We start from the raw sequence: 23,550 nt of genomic DNA on the forward strand, positions 1-23,550 counted from the left end.
TCATGACCTGAGCGGAAACCAAGAGTCAGACACTTAACAGACTGAGCCACCAAGGCCCCTGACACACACACTGAGTTCCTAAGGGAGGAGATGTCTCTCATATTCTGCAGGAGTTAATTAAACAGGAGAAGTTGACTTTTTTTTTCTCCTGCCCACGGGAACCCACAGGGAATAGTGGTGGGGCAGGGGGGGGGGTTGGAGATCGATTTTCACCCCCATCAAAAGAGTAAAACTTTGCTTCCTCTTACCATTTCACCCTCAAGGAATTAGAAGTATCTTAGGGTGACCATTTATCCGGGCACATGACCAGGAATGCCAGAACAGGGTGTCACAGGACACCTGGTCTCCTCCCGGAAGAACAGGTCTACCCAGTAGAAACTCTTCTGAACCCTAAATACCGTGGCGCCCTGCAAACCTCGCCTTACGTGGCTCTCTGCTCCCGGGACCTGGTGTTTCTAGCTCAGAAGAGGATATTCCTCACAGACGTGGAGACAAATCTAGGCGAGGAAAGATGATGTCTCCTGTCGCCTGAGCATAGAACGTGTGCCAGGCACCGAGCCGGGAGCATCATGTGTGTTGTCTCATCAGATCCTCTGATCGGCAGCGGAGTGCGGTGCTACCGGCCCCACTTTCCAGACAGAGGTTACACGGGTTCACCCAGCTGCGGAGGGGGGCGGCCAGGATGCCAGGCCACAGGCATGAAGCTGTCCCTTCCCGCCCCGCAGCCCCTTGACCTCAGCCTTAGCATTTACAACGGGGATTGTGGCATTCAAGAGGCAGCTGGATGGTCAGAACAGTGCCCTTTTTTTCGGGGTCTACTTTGTGTCCCATATTATGCATTAATATTTTATTCCTAACATCTCTGCAAGGAAGAAACTATTCTCCATGATTTTCAGATCATACGGAGAGGCTCCAAAAGGTTCAGGAATTTTTGCCATGTTGCAGAGCTAGTAAGTTTACAAACCCAGGTTTGCCTGGTTCCACAGAGCCTGTGCTCCGTTCTGGGGCGAGTCTACCCCTGGGGCTCAGAGGTACAACCCACAGGTCTGCCTGTCTGGCCTCCCACCTCCCCAGCCAGGGTGGGATGGGATTAGGTGTTCACCCCAGCTGGCATTCTTTGCCAAGGAGCCTGAGAGGCAGCAGACAGGCCTGCCCTCACAGCACAGCATCCAGGAACCTGACGGCAGGGGCTCCCACTTCATAGGCTCCCATGGGAGCCCAGAGAGGGAGGAAAGTCTTCTGTTACCCCTGAGAACTTCGGGAGGGGGGGGTGCTTTAGGACCTCACCCTGAAGCTCTGGCTCAGAAACCATCCTCTGGACAAGAGTCCTCTGCAGGGAGCAAATAAGTGTTGACACATCAGTGCCATCAGGGTTCTGATACACTGGACTAAACTGCAGCCAGAGTCCCGGTGGCTTCAACGCTGCCATCCTCCAACACAAGACCTGGCATATAGTGGACTCTCGAAACAGGTTACCTTCGCTGGGGTCTGTGTACTGCAGAAAATATTTTTATGCATGCCTAGCCCAAGGCCCGGTTTCTTTCTGCAAGACAGTGGGCTTAGTGCTAACTTGACCTGAGGATGCTTTTCCACTAACAGTTGGCACATTAATCAGAGGCTTTTTCAGCTCTTTGGAACCACCTAGAGAGACTTCTCATCGAGCCTAGTACAGTGGGCAAGATGAAGGAGAAACGCAGGCACAAAAGCAGACTTAACAAGAGCCGTTTCATGACGTCCCAAACCAGGGACGGCCAGGGCCCGTGTGCAGCTGTTCCCTTCACACCCAACAAAGTATGGGAGCTTGATTATAACACGCTTGCTGTGTTGGAGCGCGTGTCTGGTCTCCTTCCTGCTTGTTCAAAAGTGACCCTTCCCTGGTCTCCTCTTAAAGGAGGGAATTGGTTGAAACATAATCTGGGAGAAGCCTGCCCGGGCCTTGACCCCTGACCTGTGGCTCAGACACTTTGGGCGACTACCCAAAGTCCCGGTGAGGAAGCCGTGGCTACCATCCATTCTGCATTTCCATTTGTTAGTTCGGTCCTCATTTAAGACCGTGTACCAAGCACCATGCCGGGCCTGGGGTGCGCGAAGGGTGGGCCGCGCCATTCACAGCGCGATTGGAGGTGGGGTGGGACAGGAGATGCAGGAAAAGTGCCATTGAACAAGTAACCCTGGCGCGCCATCCTCCCTGAAAAGAGGGGCCTGGCACCGGCCGCGAGGGGCGACTCCGGCAAAGGCACTGAGTTTGGGAGGTGGCGGGGGCGAGGCCCGGGCCTGGCGTGGGGGGTGACGCCGGGGGCGGGGCGCCCTGCCTGGCTGGGGAGGGGTCCCCCGCGGCTCCGAGCGCGCGCACGGCCGCCCCCTGCTCACGGCGCCGCTCCGCTTGTGTCTCGCAGGTCTCGGATCCGCAGAGAACTGTTCATTGAGGAGATTCAGGCCGGGAGCCAGGGCCAGGCCGGGGCCAGCGACTCCCCGTCGGCCCGAAGCGGCCGAGCCGCGCCCAGCTCGGAGGGCGACAGCTGCGACGGCGTGGAGGCCGCCGAGGGCCCGAGCGCCGCGGACGCCGAGGAGTCGGGCGGCCCCGCGGCCGCCGCCAAGTCTCAGGGAGGGCCGGCCGACGCGGCCGCGGCCGCGGCCCCGGAGGAGCGGGAGGAGCCGCCCAGGCCGGCGGAGAAGGCGCATCCGCCGCCCTCGGGGGCCCCGGCCCCGGACGACGCGGACGACGAGGGCCGGCCCCGGGCGCCGCCGCCGCCCCCTCCGCCGCCGCCGCCGCCGCCGCCCGAGGGCCCCGCCGACGGCCCGGGGCCCGTGCCAAACCCCGCCGCCGCCGCCGCCGCCGCCGCCGCGCCCGCGGCCGGGGAGGACGCCGCTACCTCAGCCGCCCCGCCGGCGGAGGGCCCCTGCCGGGCCCGGGACGGCGCCGACAGGAGTTCCGCTTTGCCAAGCACCAGCGCGCCGGCGGCCGCCCGCAGGGCCAGCTCGCTGCAGAGCCTCTTCGGCCTCCCGGAGGCGGCGGGCGCCAGGGACTCTCGAGACAACCCCTTGAGGAAGAAGAAGGCCGCGAACTTGAACAGCATAATCCACCGCCTGGAGAAGGCCGCCAGCCGGGAGGAGCCCATCGAATGGGAGTTCTGAGAGGGCGCTGCCCGCCCGTCCCGCCGAGCCGAGCCGAGCAGAGTCGGGCCGAGCCGAGCCGGGCCGAGCTGGGCCGGGCCGAGCTAAGCCGCGTCTGGCCGAACCGAGCCGGGCCGAGCCGAGCTGGGCCGAGCCGAGCCGAGCTGAGCTGGGCAGGGCTGGGCCGGGCAGAGGGGCGGGCGCCGACTCCGCGGCCTGGACCGTGTTGCGCACTTAACCGCCCTGCGGGCCACAGGGCAAAATCGCCATAGGCCAAGGTGCATATAGAAAACAAAGGAGCATTAAGCCCAATCTATGTCGTGTTTTCAAGGAAGAAAACGGAAATGTGTAGTCGAGCTTTTTTGTACCCTGAAGTGTTTTTTTTATTGCCCTAAGTGATTTCCACAGGTTCTGGAATAACTCTTACAGCTTTGCCTTGCGCCCTCCTCTTTCGTGTGGGCTTTAAAAAAAAAAAAAAATCAAACCCACATATTAAAAGGGGGCTTTTTATCTGCCATCTAATGGCTTCAGAGCGATAATACACTATTATCTTCTTAAACCAGGAAAAAAAAAAGGGGGGGTGGGAGGGGGGATTTTTCAGAAAAATTAAAAAAAGAAAGTTTTTGTAGCTGTTCAGTTGCCACTAAGAGATTGCACAGTCAAACCGACTCTAAACACACTAGTTTGGATTCCTAAATATTTTCAAGTAAAGAATCTTCTCGTTTGAAACTTTGAATTAAAATAAAACACATTTACTCCACATATTTTTTAACAGAAAGAGAAGTCACATCAGGAAACGATCTGATTTTGTGGTAGCTGACGTAGTGTTTTCTTGTACGTGAATAGAATCCTGACATGTAGTGCACATGATCCATAGCTTTAACTGGCTCTGGGCTTTTGCTGGCCAGGGTCTGTTTAATACACTCCATTCTAGGCCAAATCAGGACAAAAAGAAAAGATCCGAATCTAGGTATTTTATAATCTGCTTTTTAACCTCTAACCGCAGAGCACGCTGATCAGACCTCATATCTCGGAGGTTAGGAGACAAGTTAGAACTGTAGCATGTCCCCCGTTCATTCTGTTTTAATTTATGGTGTCTACGTCTGCGTTAGTGAGTCCGCACACGTGCGAGCGTGTAAAGGAAGCAGGAAAGAGTGGGCCGCCGAGGTGGCAGCAGGCAGCTTGGGGGGGGGGGGGGGGGGGGGCCGGGCCGCAGGGGTCCCGCCCCGCGTGGTCAGCAGGCTTCCCTTGGCACAGAAGGCAGCACACCTCTCAGCACTCTCCCGGGCGCCTGATGGACTGAGCCCCACCAGGGGCCGCCGCTCCCCGGGCCCGGCAGGCTCTGGCGCACGCGCACTCTCTCTCTCTCTCTCTCCCGCTCTTCCCACCACAAGCACTGAGGACTGTTGACCGTCGTGGGAAGCTTCCTTCCCTGCAGCGGAGAGAACGTGGCAGTCCGGGCTCTTGCCCTCACCCCTGTAGAGATGGCCCACACTCCCACCAAAACGTTGTTGCTCTTCACTTCCAGACCAGACCATCCATCGACCCTTCATTCATTCTGCCTCTTGGAACAGTTCTTTTATGCACAGTGTAGGGCAGTCTAAGTACAAACCTGAAGTCTAACTTGTCTCTGATTCCTCCTGTTGTCTATGTGTATACGCGTGAGAATAGAGGTGGGTGAGAGTGTGCGTGTGTGCGTGTGTGCAATTTTATACGTCTGTGTATTTTCTTAAGTACCTGTGCACACATAGAGTGCATTACTGCCACCTTTTTTCAATAAGCTGTTTTATCAGTTATGGCTTCTACAAGTTTGCTAATTTAGACTCCTTTATTGCCATATCTTTAAACTAACAATAGATGATTTCGGTATATATATATATTTTTTTTTGCTTATTTATAGGTGCTGTATTTTATTATCTGATTGTTAGGAAGGGATGAAAGGGGCAAATATTCTTTAGAGGGATAGACTGCCGGCAGTATTGGGTATAATTTACAAGATGTAGTTGTCATACTGTATATTACTGATTGAAAACTTTTTGACCGTATTGTGTATCATTGAAACCTTTGTCTTAGGTCAACATCTTTGGATGGCATTTTAATGGTGCATTCATTATTTCTTAAGTTTAATTAATATTACCTTTTTTTTTTTTTTGATGGGGGGGTGGGAGGGAGTTATAATTTTCAAGGTATGCCCCCGCTATTACACCTCAGTGTGCTTGTATTAATTAACTTGTAGGACTTTGACTGTAAGATGTGAAACCACATTTCTTGCATGATGTTTTAGAAATTACGTAGTTCATTTACAGTCCTTTAACCTGCAACTGCAGCACTTAGTTAAAGTTTTCACAAATTTAAGAGTCACTACACTAAAGACAATGCCTTTTCATGAATAAGAAGTTTTCAGAAGGCTCTAGGAGGCTGGGAGGCAGGCTATTTGCCTTTTGATGGTCGTATCATCTCTGAACTCGATACCTGGTTCAGTGAGAAGAGAATTCAAAATGGAGGAGCTTAAGGGGAAACAGATTAACATCTGGCTCGATTCAGGTGCATTAAGAAGAGCGAGTTTGCATTAGTGACCCCCCCCCCCCAGGACAGTGAGTAGCAGAGCCCCTGACAGTACTGTGGTGTCCTCTCCACGAAAACCTCGAGGGAATCGTGTCATCATGTGTGATGAATCTCTAAATATCTGATTTTTCATTGCAATGAAAAGCAGGGTGTTAACCAGAAATATTAGGGTAGTGTTTTAAGTTTTCAAGGCATGACTGTTATTTACCAAGGCGTTAAATCCGAGGGAACTGAAAAAAGTATAGATTTGTCCATCCTCGTGGCCAAATAGTAACAGTCTAAAACAGCCACTTTGGCTCTTCCAAGCGATTTAGTCATTTTTGTTGGGTTTTGGTGATGGTGGTGGTGATGGTGGTGGTGGTGGTTTTTAAACTAGGTTTATGTTGACTTCCGCTCTACCTTTTTTGCCAGACTTACATCTGGGTGCTCGATACAATCAGTTGGTTAAAGTTTGCTTGCGGTTCTGTGTTTGTATTTTTTCTCTATTTATATATATTTTTTTTTATCGTGATCCCAACCCTATGATCTTTTGTGTTAAGCTTTCACTGTAATACTTCTAAGAGCTGCCACTATATAACAGAAACCTGTCAGGGGGTCGGGGGAGTGTCCCCCCTCCTCGTTGCACCTCAGTGTGAGTCTAAGGGTTGATCTTTCATCTTGATAAGCAATATTCAAGTGCCTTGAACAGCATCCTCTCCGGGGGGGCTTACCTTCAGCTGGCTGGCATTCCAAGCTGTAGCCCCCACAGGCAGCCGACCTCCTCTTTACGCTCCATCAGTTTAAAAAGCTGATTTGTACCTCTCCCCTGGGGAAAGCGGTTCCGTATAAAACACTAACACTTAATTACAAGCTCCATTATACCATTTTAAATGGCTTCTTTTTGTTAATTGGAGGCAGTGTTCATAACTTAAGGGTTTTGCCATTACTTAGCTGGCTAAGTGGAGGTTCGGTGTAAAATCCGCGTTCGCGTTCGGCCTCTTGACCCTTGGTTCCAGCCACACTCCCTTTGTGGGATCGGAGGCGGAAGGCGTGTGGGCTCCGTCCTAGACCTGTGCCCGCTCGCCTCCACCATCTGGCTCCCAGGCGACCGCCAGCCTTGAACTTCTGGATCAGTCGGCCCGTCCGGGATCTCTGTCCGCCAGACTGATCTTCAGAAAGGATTGCCGTAGCCATCCAGCTCAACTCGAGTATGCTCAGAGCCGACCTGCGTGAGGAACATCACAACATAAGGTGGCTCGTGGTCAGCAGACTGTCCCGGGATGCAGGCTTGGAGAAGTCTCCAGGAAATGCCAGGATCTTGACCCGTATGACCACCATCAAACCATGGCCGCTGTGTCTGTGAGAGTGACTGAGGCAAAAAGATGACGGTTGCCTCCCCGGGGCCGGTTCCCTGTGCTTCCAAAGCACAGGTGCCTCCCTGCCCAGTCTCCTTCTTTTTGGCATCTTCGTCGTTCTCCCCATTTAAAACTCATCCCCTCCGATGTGGACGTTTGGGTCCGCTGGTTGGTGGTCCAGACCCAGAGTGCTACAGAGCTTGGGGTTGAGTGTTTGTGCTCTCTCTGGCCATGGGAGACCCTCCCCATGTACCGCCGCGCCCCCCCCTTCCCCCCACCGGCCCGGAGCCACGTCAGTCGTGCGGCTCATGAGGAAACCAAGCAGAAGGCAGGTTGTACTCTAATCCGAGGGAAAGCTCTGGTGTCGGCTCGTTGCCCTAAGATCATGCCCCAGTCGTGCCCTAAGAGGTCGGGACAAGAGTCACCGGACGGCTCAGTCCACAGGCCGGTGCCTTCCCGGCTGCAGGCGAACTGGGGTTCCTCCTGAACGCCTGCCCCCTCTGGCACGGTGATCAATGAACCCTGTTGACATTCTATGCAATGTTTCTCATTCCTCCTTAGAAAAACAAACCTCCCTGAAAGTAGCAGAGGAGCCGGTGTGGGGAGGGGGGGGGGAGGTGTATGCACGCCCTTCTGGGATTAGCACAAAGTGAACCGGTGTTCGTGACCGACTACACCTGGAGCTGGGGGACAGCGGCCGTTGCCTTAAATGCACTCTGCCGGGCGCCTCTGGACAGGCCTGTGGAAACAAGAGTCCGCCCTCAGCCATCCCGAGCCCCCACTTTCTGAGGCCAGTAAGCCAGCCGTGCAGGGGAGACGTAGCAAGGCGAGGTTCGGGTTAGCCACGTCCCTTCCCTCCCTGGGAAGGACGGGAGGTCTGCTTCCCTCCCTGGGTGTCCTCCCTCGTCAGCACACTCCTCCTCCGTCCCCTTCTACCTCACTGACCTGTGCTCCCACTCGATGCTACTCCCCACCCCAAGCCCCTCAGAACCGCGAGGCCCGAGTGGACTCCGGCGCGGGAGAGAGGGAAAGCGCTTAGAGGCGCGGCCTTCCTGAGTGTCTTGGCCTGGCGGGCAGGCTCCTTCCGCCTCTTCTCTCTTGTGAGCGCAACATGGACGGACAGCTGTGCTCCACGAGGCACATGGATTTTTCTCTCGACTTCCACCTGTTCCTGACGCTCTGACAGCTGTTTCCTTTGCTGGCGGGGGCGGTCTCGGGCCTCAGAGGGCCTTGTCTTTGGCCTGCCTTTGCTTTCTGTCCGTTCCTGCTCAGCTGTTGAGCTCCATCAAAGCCGTTTTTCCCTTGCCCTGGGCTGCCCCTACATGGCCACGTGAGGACACTTCCCCAGGACCCCTACCTGGCGTTGGGGAACTCTGCCTTTATTGTCTCTGGCACAGGGAGGCTCTGATTTCAGCCCCACCGCGAGACCTCCTTCGGAAGCCTCTCAAGGTCAGGAGAGGAGATGGTGTTCTCCAGTCCACAAACCCAGTCTTCAATCACGTGACTCTTCCCAAAAGAACATGCCAGTTTCTATGCAGTGCAGAGGAAGGAAGAAAAAAAAAAAACAAAAACAAAAACAGCTCCCCAAGCCGCCGGTTAGATGTGGGTGCGCCCTCTCTGGTGGCCAGAGTATTCTCCTGCCGGAACGACCCGGGAGCCTAACTAAAGATTTGTGCCATGATCGCCTGCTTGCGCATCTGCCGGGAAAGCTCGCACTTAGAAGTCCCCCCCCCGATGCTTTTTGTAGTTTCGTCTGCGCCTCGGTGGCAACAGGAGAGCCTTCGTGACCACCACCCCCACCCCTGTACCCAGGGCAGAGCTCCCACCCCAAGTGGCAAGATGGTGGCCTGGGACTCCAACGTGATACGGTCCCATTGCCCGGAACGTTTGCTGAGAGAAGGGTCCAGTTTGACAAAAATCTTTCCATTCCCATCAGTTCCTGCCTTTTTGTAGATGAAAACCATCAGGAGAAGAAAACCAGTTCCCAATGAAAGTTCCGAAAAGATCCAGCCTGTGAACCCTTTACAGATGTGCTGAAAACTGGAGGCCCAAACCCAGGGGGTGAATCCGGAAGGCAGAGGAGGGGCGTGGAGAGCAGTGAGCTGGGCAGGAAATGAGCTCCGCCCGAGCTCCCTGCCCCAGCAGCCCTGGAGCCTCATCCTGCTGAGGGAAGAAGGAAAGGCAGGTTCCCCGGGCGCTCTCCTCTCAGGGGACCTGCCCCCACCTGCCCAGGCCCTGCGGCCCTTCCTCCACCTCCCCTCCAAAGATACCGTGACCACGCCGTCAGCGGTATCTCCATTCTCATTTTTGCATGAAGTGACATTTAGCTTTAACAAGACATTTCCAAAGCGCCTAGTCTCCTCCGGAATGCTAACTTGAAAAGTTGGGCATTGTAGGCGAAGAAACCTAAAAAAGGCTAGTGAGAGAAAGGCATTAGGCTATGCATAAATGTGCACTTCCCCATCCCCCTGGTATTAACCTTTTAAAATACCTTTGAGTTGCTTTCCATGGATCATTTTCGCTTCTCCAATAACGTTAAGTGTAGTCTTGTTACTGTCGTTTTCTGTAGTGTTTAGGCTTTCATTTCTACCACAAAATAATGCTATATGCTATGTATCAAGCTTTCTGTGATCAGAAAGGAAAGGTGCCTTATATCCCAATGTCACGGCTACATCCCTATGGAAAAAATAATCAGAAGCACAGTGTGTACGGAAGCGTTGGGACTTCCGTTGGTGAAACCAGACACCATTCAGCAAGATGCATCGAAGTGGCACGGGGCTGCTTTTGTTCGAAAGTTCCTCTCCCTTTTCATTTTCCCTTCTTTGTCTTTTTCTTTCTCTGCCCCCCCTTCCTTTTTTTTTTTTTTTTTTTTGTAGTTTGCTTTAAACAGAAAGCACTTAAGTAGATGACTATGTGTAAAAAGCTCTGTGCAATAGAAATCATTTTTCTTCATTTTTAAGAGATAATGTATTGCACACCAAATGAACTCGAAGTAAGCTTTAGACCAGGACGATTCAGGTTGTGGGTGAGCATGTTCACTGTAGTTCCGTTTGTTCATGAACTGAAGGGAAAACAGGCCTCCCCAGCATCCCCCCACCCCCCCCCCATCTCAGCCTGCCTCTTACTGACCACCGAGCGAGGTGTGCAGGTGCACAGGGCCCCCCCCCAGGCACCTGCTGGAACCGCTGGCTGGGGGGGGGGGGGGCGGGAGGGCGGGGGTGGTGGTGTTTGTGACCCAGCAGCTCAGAACCCTCCCAAGTGTGAGACCACAGCCATCCCTTCCAGCACTTAACCTTTTCTTGTTGAGATGGATTGACTGCTACTGACCTGCCAGCGTGCGTGAGGAGAATTATAAAAGGATGTTTCCTTGAGAAGAAAAAAAAAAAAATTATTTCTATCCTCTTCTATTTATTGTTAGGTTAATCATTTAAGTACTTATCAGGAGTGTATTGTTGTTTTGTGTTGTTGTTGTTGTTGTTGTTGTTGTTATAAATGCTTCTTGCTATCACTCCAGTGGTTACTGTCTTCTGCCTCCTGCCCTCTCCCCCCCCTCCGCCGCCCCCCAGTCCCCAAAAGAACCGAAGGGTCTGGGGATTCGACTGGGGGGCCAGAGGGGGCTTCTCCAGCAGAATCAGACATCTGTGTCCAGAGTAGCCACTCAAAAACTAGCGGTCTCCGCGTGTCTAACTTTTTTAAACGAGGGAGTTGAAGAAGAACACTCAGTGCAAGGAGCTGCAGAGACGTAGAAAAGCAAAGTTCAGTTCCCCAAAGCCTCCTAGAGCCTCTGGTTAAGACTTCTGGGTTCATGAAGTTTCAGCGAGCCCTGGTCAGAGAGGGCGGCGCGGCAGCGGCCTGGTGGAGACCGTGGCTTCCGAGGGAGAGAGCGGTTCCTTGCAAGGCTCGCGTGGGTTGCTGTGTTCTGTTGGCTTTTCTTGTTGTGATTGTGGTGGTTTTCCTTGCACACAAAGTTGGTCAAAACCGTCTTGCATCTTGCGAAGCAACAGTGTATTCTGGTCCGGCTGTGGCTTGAGGACCCACACCAGCGAGGTGGGGGGGGAACCCCTCCCCCCTTAATGCGGTGAAGCTCTGAAGCTTAGAGGGAGTAACACAGCCTAACACAGCCCGTTGCTTGCTAATCGGGTGTGAAGGTGGGGTGGGGCCCAGGAGAAGGGGGCTGCCCGCCAGGCCGAGGTCCAGGTGGGGCCGCGCGGCTGACCCCCGCTCCCAGAGGGCCCCCCCCAACTCCGACTCGCTTTCTGTGCCATGACTTCCCTTCTCTGAAATTGTCGGGGGTCCTGATTCTGTCCTCATCTCTGAAAGAAAGCCCTCCGATGAAATAACCGCCCCCATCTCCCCCGCCCCGCGCCCCAAAGAGTTCTCATTTCTCTCGAATCAGTCTATGCATTTCTCTCTTGAGCCGTTTTCTGCCTCTTTCCTGGGGAAAACGGGCCTCTCCTGTCCCACCGAGACCCCTCAGAAAATGCTGTGCATTTTGGAGACGTGAGGATTCGTGCAAAACTCTTTACCGCGTTTGAGAACAACTCGTTAGCAAATACAAGTGGGGGGAAAAAAAACAGCAGCAGCAGAAAAGGTGGGTTTCCCCACGTCCCTTTCCACTGAGTAAGACCTAGCTCTTTGCAATGTGCAATGACTACTTGCCGCGAGAGCGGGGAGCGCCACGCTCCTGCCCAGACTACTAACACAGCACAAGACAAGCTCGCTCGCAGAGTGGCGGACTTCTTCCGGAAAACTCTTCATAAGCTCAGCTCACCGCCCCCCCAACCCCCCAGTGTATCGTGGTGTCTTACATTTTAGCAGTATTTTATATTTTCTGTAACGCACTAAGTCTTAGATGTTTTTAGAGCTCGTTTGTTAATACAATCACAGACCTTTTTTTTTTTTTTTAAATCCTCACAGAGACCCGATTGACCAAAAACAAAAACAAAAAACAAACGAAAAAAAAAAAAAAGGCGTCGTTTTTGTACAAATAGCTTTGAGAAGCCTCTGTTGTGTTGCTGTGACCCATCTCTGGTAACATTTTTTTTTTTCTTGCTATTTGTTTTGGACATTAAGAGTCAAAAGTTGATCCAGCTGGCGTGGGGGTGGGGGAGGCACCCGTCGGCCCCTCGACGTCGTCCCTTCTGTCTTTGGTTAGCCATACGATGTCTGTTCTCAGCACTGTACAACGGTCCCTATATGATATGGAGAAGCAATATCACTGTATGAAACTCACACCATGTATTATTATTATTCACTAGCACCCTAGGTGTGATAATTGAAGTAAATATCTTTTATACAAACACAAGAATGTGTGGGTTGTGTTTATTTAAAGTGCCCCGGCCTGAGGAGAAGCAGCAAACACTGTCATTCTGTGTCCAAAGGGCACCTCGGGGACTGCCATTCCGGGGGCGCCTGGGTGGCTCAGTCGGTTGAGCGTCTGGCTCTTGATTTCGGCTCGTGATCCCAGGGGTCGGGGGATCGCGCCGCGCGTTGGGATTTTGCTGAGTGTGGAGTCTGCTTGGGATTCTCGCTCTCTCTCTCTCTCTGCCCCTCTCCCCTGCTCGTGCTCTCTCTCTCTGTCTCTCTAAAATAAAAAAAGTATCGTCATCCCTCCGCCTCCCAGTGTCCCCGATGAAAGGTGTCGGCAGAAACCTGGCGTGGGGCGGGATGCGCGGGGCTCTGCCCACCAGCTGGCCCCGCTCTCTGCTCTCCACCGGGTCTGCATCCGGGTCTGCGTCCCCGCTTGCTGTTGTCACCCTTGCTGTTTGAGGACCAGGAATGGTAGTCGGCAGCGCTGAGCGAGGCACTAGGCTGACGGTAGCAGCCCAGTAAGCGGGGCTCAGGGGCCCCAGGGCCGCGGCCAGGTACGTCTTCAGAGCAGCCAGCACTCAGCCGGTGGCCTGGCTTTGCCTGCTCTGTGGGGATCTCTCGCCTTGTCCCTGAATCGCGACATGAAGGATAAGCCAGGGGCACTGGTTAATGCGAGCAAGTGAGTGGGAAGAGGAAGGAGGAAGTGATGTCTGTGGGTTTCTGGAATGATCGGGCTCCTGAGAAGGGGTCTCCAGCCAGCGCTCGAGGCTGGAGGCAAGAGAGCTCCGCAGAGTTGGCTGGTTTCTGATCTTGAAATCTAGAAGGTTGGAAAAGAATTGGCCATTCCTCACCCATGTGTGACGGGGGGCGGGGGCGTGATTAGTTTGTTGTGCATTAATTTGTAGGTTTCGGAATGAGACGCTCCTAATGTGACACAGGAGCCTCAGCGATCCTGCCTCCAGTGGGAGGAGCCCCCCAGCACAAGACGGTCCCGCACCAAGGCCGGGCACTCCCGGCAGCCCTGAGCCTCATCTGGTCACTCAGGGACCTGAGCGCATCTAGAGCTGTCCCCAAATGTCTGCCCCCACAGATGGGAGAAATGTGCCTAAAACCAACAGAGCTCTGTCCGTCTGACTTTGACAAACTTGAAGTCTGATTCAGCTAACATTATCTGCGACTTTTAGCAGATTGCTAGTTTATGTATGCCCCGTCCCCCTTCAAAGATCTGGTAACTAAATTAAAATGTAAAATGTAAAAAAATTAAAAAACTAAAAAAACACTTGGCACAAAATCTCTTAACCCAGAAAGTCTCCCCAGGTGCTTTTAAAGGGAGATTTAATTAAGCAAAACTGCTGCTCCCCGTGGTTTGGTCGGCCTGACTCGTTTTGCAAACTGCCAGTTCCTAAGGCAGAGGAGGGACTGCGACTGGGGAGGGGGGGGTGGCCCTACTCCCGGCTGGGCCCCCAGCCTCCCTCCTCCCCCTACAGTTAAGTGAGTCTGAGCATTGATGTGCCTTGTTTGATGCCCGGAGGAAACACGGTCGGTGATACAGGGGGTGAAGCAACGGTTGAGCCTTGGAAAACACGGAGGTTTGGGGCGCCGACCCCCCCCCCCCGCCATGTAGTCGAAAATCCGCGCATAACTCTGGACTCCCCCAAAACATAACTACTAATGGCCTACCGTTGACCCGAAACCTTTCCGGTAATGTAGTCGCTGAACACGTTTTGTATTTATATGTATGATACGCTGTATTCTTACAATAAAGTCAGCTAGAGAAAAAAACGTTGTTACGAAAATCCTAAGGAGGAGAAAATATGTGTGCGGTACGGTGCTATTCAAAACACCCGCCGTCTAAGTGGACCCGCGCGATTCAAGCCCGCGTTGTCCAAGGGGCCGCAGGAGGTATTAGAGTGTGCGAGCCATCCGCCGTGATCCTGTCTGCTTGTGTTTGGGGTACGGCCTGCCTCCTCCGCAGGCCCAGCGTGCCGGCTCTGGGGGGGCACGCGGCTTGCTGGTCTCCGCTTGGGCGCGGCATTGGTTCCTGTGAGGGGGCAGGGGTGTGGGGGGCCGAGCTGAGAGCCCAGAGGGCCCCGGAGAGCTGTTTTGATGTTGGTGGGGGGCTTCCGGTCACCAGGCCCTTGATCTGCATCTGGCCCACCCAGTGTGGGGTGAGCCAATTTAGTAGAAGCGGGAAGCAGGGCGCGTGCACAGTCTGGGGCATTCGGAACTTAGCACCTCTTCCAGGATGTCACTAGCAAGGGTTTTTTTCTTTTTTTTCCAGGAAATTGGTTTGTGAACAGGTAAAAGGCTGTTCTGTTGGGACAGTGGAACGGGGGGCGGGGAGGGGGCTCCAGGGAGTGAGGTTGGAGGACCCCACTCACCTTCCAGTGAGGCATCGGTCAAGTGGCAACGCACGGGACTCCCAGCGTCTTCTCTTACCAGCTGGCTGGTGGTGGCCTTGGGCAAGTCCCGGTCAATGCTCAGGAAACCCTTTCTCAAAGAATGAATGAGTTTTAGCTTCTTTGAGATTCCATTTCTGTCTCTTTGAAGGGGATATAACAACGCCGGACTCGAAGGGCCGCTGAGGGGTGGGGGGGGACCGAGCGATGGCACCTGTAGGCGCAGCGCCCAACCCACGGCGGGCACTCGGGACGTGGCAGTTGTAGCTGTTGATGTGGGTGTCATGTCATTGGATTTAGTGGCTGGAGAAGCTCCCTCTGGTCACAGTTGTGTCCACCTTGTGCCGGGGCGGGAGGGGACCCTACGCAGGGCCGGGCCCTCTGGCGGGTTAGCCAGAGCACCAGTGGCTGCGGCCTGACCACCGCCAGTGATGCCCAGTGATACACGGCGGGCACACAGGTGGGGCGGCAGGGTCCCCCACACCCAGCAGCTCTCTCTCCAGTCCTTCACGGGCTTAGTCAGCAGATCATCACTGACAACTGCCCTGTGCCGGGGACACGCTCCGGGCTAGGAGTCCGGCAGCCTCAAGTGGTTCACGGCCCAGAGGGGAGGCAGAGCAGGTGCACAACCACAGCCCAGGCCCGGGCCTGTAATTGGCATTGAGGGGGCACCGGAGCACCGGCTTGGGAAAAGGCAGGAGACCTTGATGGGGAGTGGCCTTGAAGCGGGAAGAGCCATCTGCAGGAGGCAGGGAGGGCACACGAGAGCGAGAGGCGGCATGCGCCCAAGTCAAAAATGGATCCGCAGTCCCAGTTCAGGGCATGGCCCAGAGGATTCTGGGTGAGGCCTGGGCAGTTATCAGGTGGTGGGACCAGCAGAGACCAGCTGGCCATGCCAGGCCCTCGCTGCCTGTGTCCAGCCACCTGTGACCCAACCTGGGAGACTGTGGCCCCGGAAATCCCTTTGCAACTTTCCACCGAAAGGAATGGGTGCTTCCCCGCTGGGGGGGACCAAACTCAGCCCGTCGGCTAGTAGGCATTAAGGGCTAACTGTGTGCCACTGATCTGGGCACTGCAGTGATAGCAGGGGACAAACAAGGAGCTTGCCTTTTAGTGGGGGCTGTCAGACGGTAGACATAATAAGTAAGAGAATTCCACAGTGCTTTAGACAGCGATAAGTGTTATGGGACAGAAACAAGGGAAGGAGGACAACTGGAAAATCAAGTAGAGGAGTTACAGTTTTAAACCAGGAGGTCAGGGTAGGCCTCCTCAAGAACCTAACATGTGAACAGAGTCTTGACAGAGGGGAGGGAATGAACTATGGCCGATGCCTGAGGTCAGAACATTCCAGGAAGAGGGGAAACAGTAAGTGCAAAGGTCCTGTGGTGTCGATGTGCCTGGGAGCCAGACGAGCTGGAGCACGGCCGCCAAGGGAAAGAGTGGGAGGCAACCAGGTCAGAGAGACGAGGACAGGGCACGGCAAGGAAGGCCTCGGAGGCCGTTGTAGAGTTTTGGCTATTACTCTGAGGGTTGTAGGGCCCATTGGACGGTGTGAACAGAAGGTGGTCTGATCTCACTGTTTCAAAGGCTTTCTGACTGCTGCTTTGTGATTGTAGGGGTGGGGGTGGAAGAGGGGAAGTCAGTGAGGAAGCTGTCACCATAATGACGAGAGCCGACGACCGGCACCTGCTGGCAGCGGCCGTGAAAAGTGATTGGAGTCTGGACGTGTTTTGATGGTAGGGCCGAAGATGGCACTTGAGACAGATTAGATGAAAGGAGTCATAGAGAAGGAGCAAGGGTGGCCCCCAGGGAATTGGGCCGGGCCACTCACGGGTGGCCCGGCCTCTGCTCCCACCGCCCCGAGGATACCACCTCCTGGGCTGTGCAAAGGGGGTCCAGCTGGGGTGAGGCAGGCTTGGGGGGCGGGGGGGATCGGCCTTCAGGCTGGACCTGTTTGGACTCCGCACAGTGAACTCAGCGAGAGGAGCGGCCTGGACGACACGCTGGAGAGTTACCAGCTTTCAGAGGCACGCAAGGTGGCCAGAGGGAAGGGACGGGACAGTGGCGTGCGGGGCCAGCTCCGGGTGCCTCAGTGTTGAGAGCTGAGCAGGGAGAAGGGGCGGCACAGGCAAGGGGGGGCAGGAGGCCTGAGAAGCCAGGTGCTGGTGGGTCAGTAAGACGGGGGCTGGGGACACAGCAGTGTGTGCGACGTCATCGGCCACCCCGGCGAGGACAGTTGGCATGGTGGGCGTCCAAGTCAGACGGGAAAGGTTTAAGGACACTTGGGAAGTGGAGTCAAGAGGAGTGTGTGTGTGTGTGTGTGTGTGTTCCAGAACAAGGTCAACACGCTGGTGTATTTGTGGACAGGAGCACAAGAGCCGATGGCACGGGAGAGAAGGCGCTCACAGGCTAGGGTCCTCTGGCCTGGGAGTGGGGGCAGGGGGAGGGGAGGGGAGCCCTCAGCGCTCATCTCTGGGCACCTGTGGGGACAGACAGGTGCAGAGACGGTGTGTGACGAGCAGCCCCGGCACTCCCACCTGGCTCGCAAGTGGCTGGTGGAATGACGTGGGGTCCCCCACCCCGAGAAAGCTGTGGGCACCACACCCGGGGCCTGCCGTCCAGTTGTGATAAGTTGCGCATTTAATCGGCCCACAGTCCGAAATCGTGCCTCGATTTTAAGTCATAGTCCAGTCTCCTTAAGTCTTGACCTTGATGTTGCTTGGATTTCTTTCTCCCCTCTGGGAAGTGCACCCTCCAGGAAGCCTTCCCGGATTCTCCCAGAAGGACGAGGTCCCCCGAACTTTCGTGGGGGGAGGCTGTCTGGCTCACACACAGGCATTCCTCTATCAGTCACCCCTGTCCCCACACCTCCCCCTGCCCAGCCTCTCCCTCTCCAGAAGCTTCCCCCTCATTCTTAGATACAGCATCCTGTGTGCCTCCTGCTCCAGGTTCTGCCCACTGCACGGCACCATCCGGTGTCTGTCCGGAGTGGGCTTGTCCCCAGGTCCCTCCACACCCCTGCCGCTCCCGCTCCACCACCCCTTGACCAGTGGCTTCCCTCGGCCTCCTTGCTCAGCCTTTCTTGAGACGCCGGTGACCCCTCCTTAACTCACTGACAGTCACTATTCACCTTGGCACTTTGGCACGCTTCCTCCTGATTCCCCCCCCCCCCGCTTCCTGCCACCTCCTCTCTGGGTCTTTTCTGGGACACCCCTGAACGCGTCCGCGTTCCTGAAGATTCTGGCCATTCTCACGGCAGCTCTCTCTGGGCTTCCATTTTTGCCGCCCTGGGGGTGGGACCCGGCGGGGGGGTGGGGGCGGGTGGGTGGCTGGGGTTGCTGAGCTCTCCCTGCCTCCGGCCACGGGTCCCCCTCCCCCATCCACACGACCCCTCAGCCGGTCCACTGGCACCTTGTACTCACCAAAGCCAAACGACGCTGCTGCTCTCCCCTTCCCCACTTGGGGAGCCAGTTTCAGGCACGGGCTTCCCCCCCTGGGTTCTGTATGACGAAGGGGTCACAACTGTCTCCAGTACCTTCTCCTGCCTTGTCCCTGGGCCAGAACTCAAGCCCAGTTCTGCCAGAATCCGGCTCAGACCTCCCTTGATACCACTGAGTGGCCACCAGAGAGGTGACCCCTAACTTCTTGGTCTGAGATGCTCCTTGCCCCGGTAGAGGAGGCAGAGGAAAGCAAGGAGGTGGCAGCCAGGGGACCCTCACGTAGCAGATTTAAGTGGCTCGGGACTCTGTGTCCCAAGTGCCAAGTGGGGTCTGTAACTGAGGTCCCTCCTTTGGGGATGCCCACGCGGTCATTCTCGTCCCCGCGGCGTGGAGCGACGGTTCGCCGCCAGGGTCTGGCTGGGCTCCTCGACGGCGTCCAGGTCCTGGCTCTGGGGCCTCCCGTGTCCCACCACACCCGGGGCCATCCTTCAGCCTTACCCCTTCCCCTCCTCTGGCCCGCCGTGCCCAGCCTCTTCCCCGCGCCCCAGGGGCAGCGGTCCACCGAGTCCGCTGCGAGCGCGTGCCCGCCAGCCCTCAGATCTGCACAGAGCCACCGCTTCGGGGACGGCCACTCCCAACACCCAGCTTTGCGCCCCTCCCCCCCCCCCCCCCCCCCCGCAGCGGTCCCCTCGGTGGCGGACCCAGCGTCTGGGGCGGCCCAGAACACAGGGTTTGCTGTCAGGGCCCCTCACGTGCCCAGTGTCACGTGTGTGCGTGGGCAGGGAACGTGTGCCCACACCCACAGCAGCGGGCACAGGCACGAAGGCACAGGAAACCTGGGCGGGGCGCCCCCTCCGCTCCCCCGTGCCCACCACGGGTTCCAGGAGCTGCAGATCGTCCTTACCCCAGGGGCCTGACCAGGACCGTGCTGGAATGGCCACACGCCGGTGGCAGATCAAGGAATCCTCTTGCTGGCGTCTCTGTCCCTTCTGTCCCCAAGGCCTACGGCCCGAAGGCCAGACCCCAACCCTGCCCCCCCACCCCCACAGCTCTCCCTCCATGACCTGACCCTGCCCTCAGATCCAGCCTCTTCCCCCAACCCCCTCCCCTCCCCCCCGCCCCCCCGACCCTCACTTTCACCTACCTGCCGGGTACCGACGTCTGAAGGAAGAAGGCCATTCAGGGCCTGAACCGGTGCAGACCCTGCGGTGGGGAAGGGCTCCGACATGGCCAGGAGTGGACCCCCTTAGGTTTGAGCCTGGACCAAGAGGCCTCAGTTTTTCATCTATAAAATGGGGATCGCCTTTTCTGCCTGATTGAATTGTTAGGAGATGTGTAAAGAATTCGGGCGTGCAGTGGGCCCCCGGGAGATGGAGCAGGTAGGGGTGGGGTCAGCTGCCCACCCCCCCCCCCCCCCAGCGCGGGACGCTGAGCATGGCCAAGGCCAGGTTGGCCAGCAGGTCAGCAGGCGGCACAGTGATTGACGGGCGAATCACTGTGATGGGGAGAGGACGGGCAGTTCTCCTGACACTGCCCATAGCCTCGAGCCTTTGGGCATTTCTGGTGTCACAGTGCCCCCTGGTGGCCATGCGGTCTATCCCAGAGGACAGCGCCCAGGGCCTCAGGCCTCCAGCACCTTCTCTGTTGAGGCCCAGACAGGGCCATGCTGCTGCCCAGAGTCGCAGCCAACCAGGAGTAGAGCCAGACCTCAAGCTCAGGTCGGCTGGCCCCCGGGCCCCCGCCGTCCCCCCTGCCACTGACAGCTGATGGCACCCACCAGGGCCTGGATTAGATCTCCCCAATATCTCCCACCCTCCAGAAGGACAGGAAAGTCTCCACACAAAATTATTTTAGATTGGCGCCGTTGCGAAGACACTTGGGTGGCACGTGGGTGGATCAGAGGTTTCTTGGGGGGCCAGCCCACCCCCCTCACTGGGCCAGAGCCTGTTGAGGAAGAGGCCAAGCAAGTCTGGCCTTGAGCTCCAGAGGTGGGACCCCTCACTCCCCCACCTCCTGCTGGATCTGCTGGGGGCCTGCCCACCCCTGCGCCTCCTACCGCCTGCTGATACCTTTCTCTCTGACTCCTACCCCGAGGCCTCGCTCTGGGAGGCACCGGCCCTGGGAGGAACGTGGGGTTTGCCGGGTTCCACCTCCTTGTCTTGCTTGACAGAGGCAAAGCGAGGCCTGGAGCGGGCCAGGGACTGGCCAGGCTGGTCACGGCAGGGCCAGAGTGGACCCGTTCCTCCCGCATCCCCGACCTGGGCTCCTTCCCGTCCCCGCGTAATGAGTTCTTAGAGCCAGGAGCACCCCTGGCCTCGCTGGTTGGCCTAACGGTGGTGCCTTAGGCAGCGGCACAGGCTGTGGGTTGGAGAGGCGGCACGGGCCACACCAGGCTCCCTCTGACGACCACGTCTTCCTCTGGCACAGGGCGCTGCGCGGATCTGCAAGCCCACGTCACCGAGGCCATGGCCACGGCCGCTGAGCAGAGGGACCTGATTGCCCGCTTGGAGCAGGACCTCAGTACCATCCAGTCCATTCAGCGGCCAGACGCCGAGGTGAGCCCACCCCCTCCCTCCACCCTGCCCCCTCACCGCCTGCCCCAGGCTTTGAGTCTCGGAAGTTGCAACTCTGCAGGTTGACCAGCCCGGTCCTCAGGCAGCTGGTGTCCACCAGCCCCCACAAGGCCCGCGGGGGCTGTCACCCACAGCCTCTGAGCATCGCCTGCACACGTCACCGCAAAGGCCCGGTTCCGGGACGCCGGACCACAGGGCACGGGGGGCAGGCTTCCTGGAGCTGGCACGAGGCACCCTGTGTCCAGGCGCCGGCTTGGAACTGGGCCCTGGGAGCTGTGGGCTCACCCAGCCATCCCACAGCTAGAGGACTGAGGCCGCAAGAGCATGGAAGGCTGGGACACAGGGCCGTTGGAAGTCACTCTGCTCTGTCCCCCACCTCATTTTATAGATGAAGAAATGGGGCTCGGCGAGAGCAGCCGGGCCGGCCCAGGTCACCCAGCAGGCTGGCGGGCAGGGCCGAGTGGCCCCGTGACAGCACCGCCGCTGAGCTCCCGCCTCGGGGTCAATTTAAGGCCCAGCCTTCCCTTTGGCGGCCCACGTAAGGCACCCTCTCCAGGCCTCTCGTGGCCACCAGCGTGCCCAGCCCTGCCGCCAGGCCGCCCCGCCTGGGCCTTGCCCCCCATCTGTTCGGTAGCACGTATGGAGGAGCCTCTTCCTCTCCCCTGCAGGGCGCCGCTGAGCACGGCCTGGAGAAGATCCCAGAGCCCATCAAGGAGGCCACTGCCCTGTTCTACGGTAAGCACGGGCTGACCTGTCTCCCAGGCAGCGATGCGCGGGGCAGGAGCAGGGAGAGGAGAGGTGCTACAGTCTGAGCGCTGATCCCTAAAGGGCACTCCCCTTCCTCAGAGGTCAGGGTCCCCCAGCCCAGCAATGCAGCAGCAACCTAAACGAGGGGGCTGAGTCCCCCCTACCCGCCCTTCTGTGCCTTAGCTTGACATCCCCTCCTAGGACCCTGACCCCCTCTGCCCTGCCAGTGGCCTGTCGACAGCTCCCCACGGGAGGCCTCAGCGCTGAGATGCTGTCAGGGAGCCCCCTGCGCTGCCGGGGAGGTGGCCTCCTCCGGTCTCGGTATTGAGGCGGAACCCAGGGCTCCGGGGCCAGGACGCTGGAGCGGGGGCTCTCGTGGCTTCCCGGCACCTTCAGCGTCCCTTTGCTTCCCCAGGAACCGGGGCCCGAGTCTGACAGATGCAGGGGTCTCAGACTCAAGTACAGAGGAATGAGGAGGGGGCTTTGGGGCCTGACCCTCAGACAGCGTGGCCCTCCCCTCCCAGGATCCCTGTTCCCTGTCGCACCTCTTCTGTTGGCCACCCTCTGTTTCCCCAACCGCCCAGCACCTTGTGCTCACACACCTATGCCTCTGCCCTCATGGCACTTGGCCAGAGCTCCGTCAGAGCTGGGGCTGCTCCAGCTGAGGGCCCGCTGGTGGGTTCTGCCTCCCACCACCCCAGGACACTCTCCCCCTACACCCTAGGCCCCTCGGCACCAGCCAGCGGCACCCTCCCCGAGGGCCAGGTAGACTCGCTGCTTTCCATCATCTCCAGCCAGAGGGAGCGCTTCCGTGCCCGGAACCAGGAGCTGGAGGCCGTGAGTCACGTTCTTCCCTCCCTTACACCCCTTGGACCTGAGGACGCAGTGGGGGACACACACGCTTGGAGAGGAGGGGGGTGTCACCTCAGAGGGGTTAGATGTGTTCCGTGCAGTCTGGGAGGGCTTCCTGGAGGAGGTTATGCCACGCTGGACTTTGAAAGGATAGTAGAGGAGATTAAGCGGCCAACAAAACCAGAAAGGCTGTGCCCTAAGACGCAGAGTGCCCTACTGGCAGGCGGGGGCGCTGCCCGAGGACTTAAGCAGGGCAGTGACACGGTCCGAAGGGAGCGTAAGAAGGGCCACTCGGGGGGCGCCTGGGTGGCGCAGTCGGTTAAGCGTCCGACTTCAGCCAGGTCACGATCTCGCGGTCCGTGAGTTCGAGCCCCGCGTGGGGCTCTGGGCTGATGGCTCAGAGCCTGGAGCCTGTTTCCGATTCTGTGTCTCCCTCTCTCTCTGCCCCTCCCCCATTCATACTCTGTCTCTCTCTGTCCCAAAAATAAATAAACGTTGAAAAAAAAAAAAAAAAAAAAAAAGAAGGGCCACTCGGCAGCCAATTCGGGACAGAACTTGGCCCCAGAAGATGACTGGGGGGTGGTCACCATTGTCCTGGAAGAAACATCTAAATCAGGTGGGGGACCGGAGACAAGAGCAGGTTGGAGAGAGCGAGGTCTTGGAGCCCTGTAAGGGGGAACAATCTGGAACTGTTGAGGAGCTCTGTAAGGATGGGGAGAGCGCCAGGCTGAGGGGCCTTCCTGGAGGCGTGCCGTGAGGTAGGGGTGGTCTGCAAAAGTGACCTTTACCGTGAGGCGCCTCCCCGTGGGTGCTGCTGACTCTTGGATGGCGACTGCGGTGCCAGCAGGACGGCTGTGGTTCCGGAAAGGGGAACAGGAAACGAGAGTGGGGTCAGGGAGGAAGTGAAAGGGGCATGAGCAAGGAATATCCTGGACACAAAGTCCCAGGCCAGGGCGTTTCCCCCACCCCCCCCCACCCCCCCACCGAGGGGGTAAACGCTGGAACTAGACTGCAGAGGGCCCAGTGACAGACCAGAGGCATACTGGGAGGTGGCACCATCCTGGCCTTGGGGACCCTGCGGACTCCCCTCCCCACAGAGCCAGCCCAGGTCATCCCCGATCTTGTCCAGTGCAGGCAGGAGCCAGGGAGAGTCACTGTTTGAGCTGATGAGGGAGTTTCTAGACCTTTCCTCTCCAAACCCACGGTTGCCCCCATG

The 23,550-nt window shown here is 57.2% G+C and overlaps 1 protein-coding gene across 13 annotated transcripts in view; it reads left to right on the forward strand.

The window, feature by feature from the left end:
* CUX1 (cut like homeobox 1) overlaps positions 1-23,550 on the forward strand; it is a 376,259-nt gene that overhangs the window by 346,611 nt on the left and 6,098 nt on the right. For 10 of the 13 annotated variants that reach the window (XM_045461928.1, XM_045461926.1, XM_045461925.1 and 7 more), the window contains one exon: positions 2,397-3,392. In XM_045461928.1, coding sequence (XP_045317884.1) covers positions 2,397-3,135 — 739 coding nt within the window. In that variant the 3' untranslated portion in view covers positions 3,136-3,392. Of the gene's footprint in view, positions 1-2,396; positions 3,393-20,589; positions 20,718-21,403; positions 21,471-22,206; positions 22,320-23,550 lie in introns of those variants that run through there. The other 3 variants (XM_045461932.1, XM_045461933.1, XM_045461931.1) reach the window with 1 other exon arrangement.

This window comes from Leopardus geoffroyi, chromosome E3 (genome assembly GCF_018350155.1).
Source record: "Leopardus geoffroyi isolate Oge1 chromosome E3, O.geoffroyi_Oge1_pat1.0, whole genome shotgun sequence".
NCBI lineage: Eukaryota > Metazoa > Chordata > Mammalia > Carnivora > Felidae > Leopardus > Leopardus geoffroyi.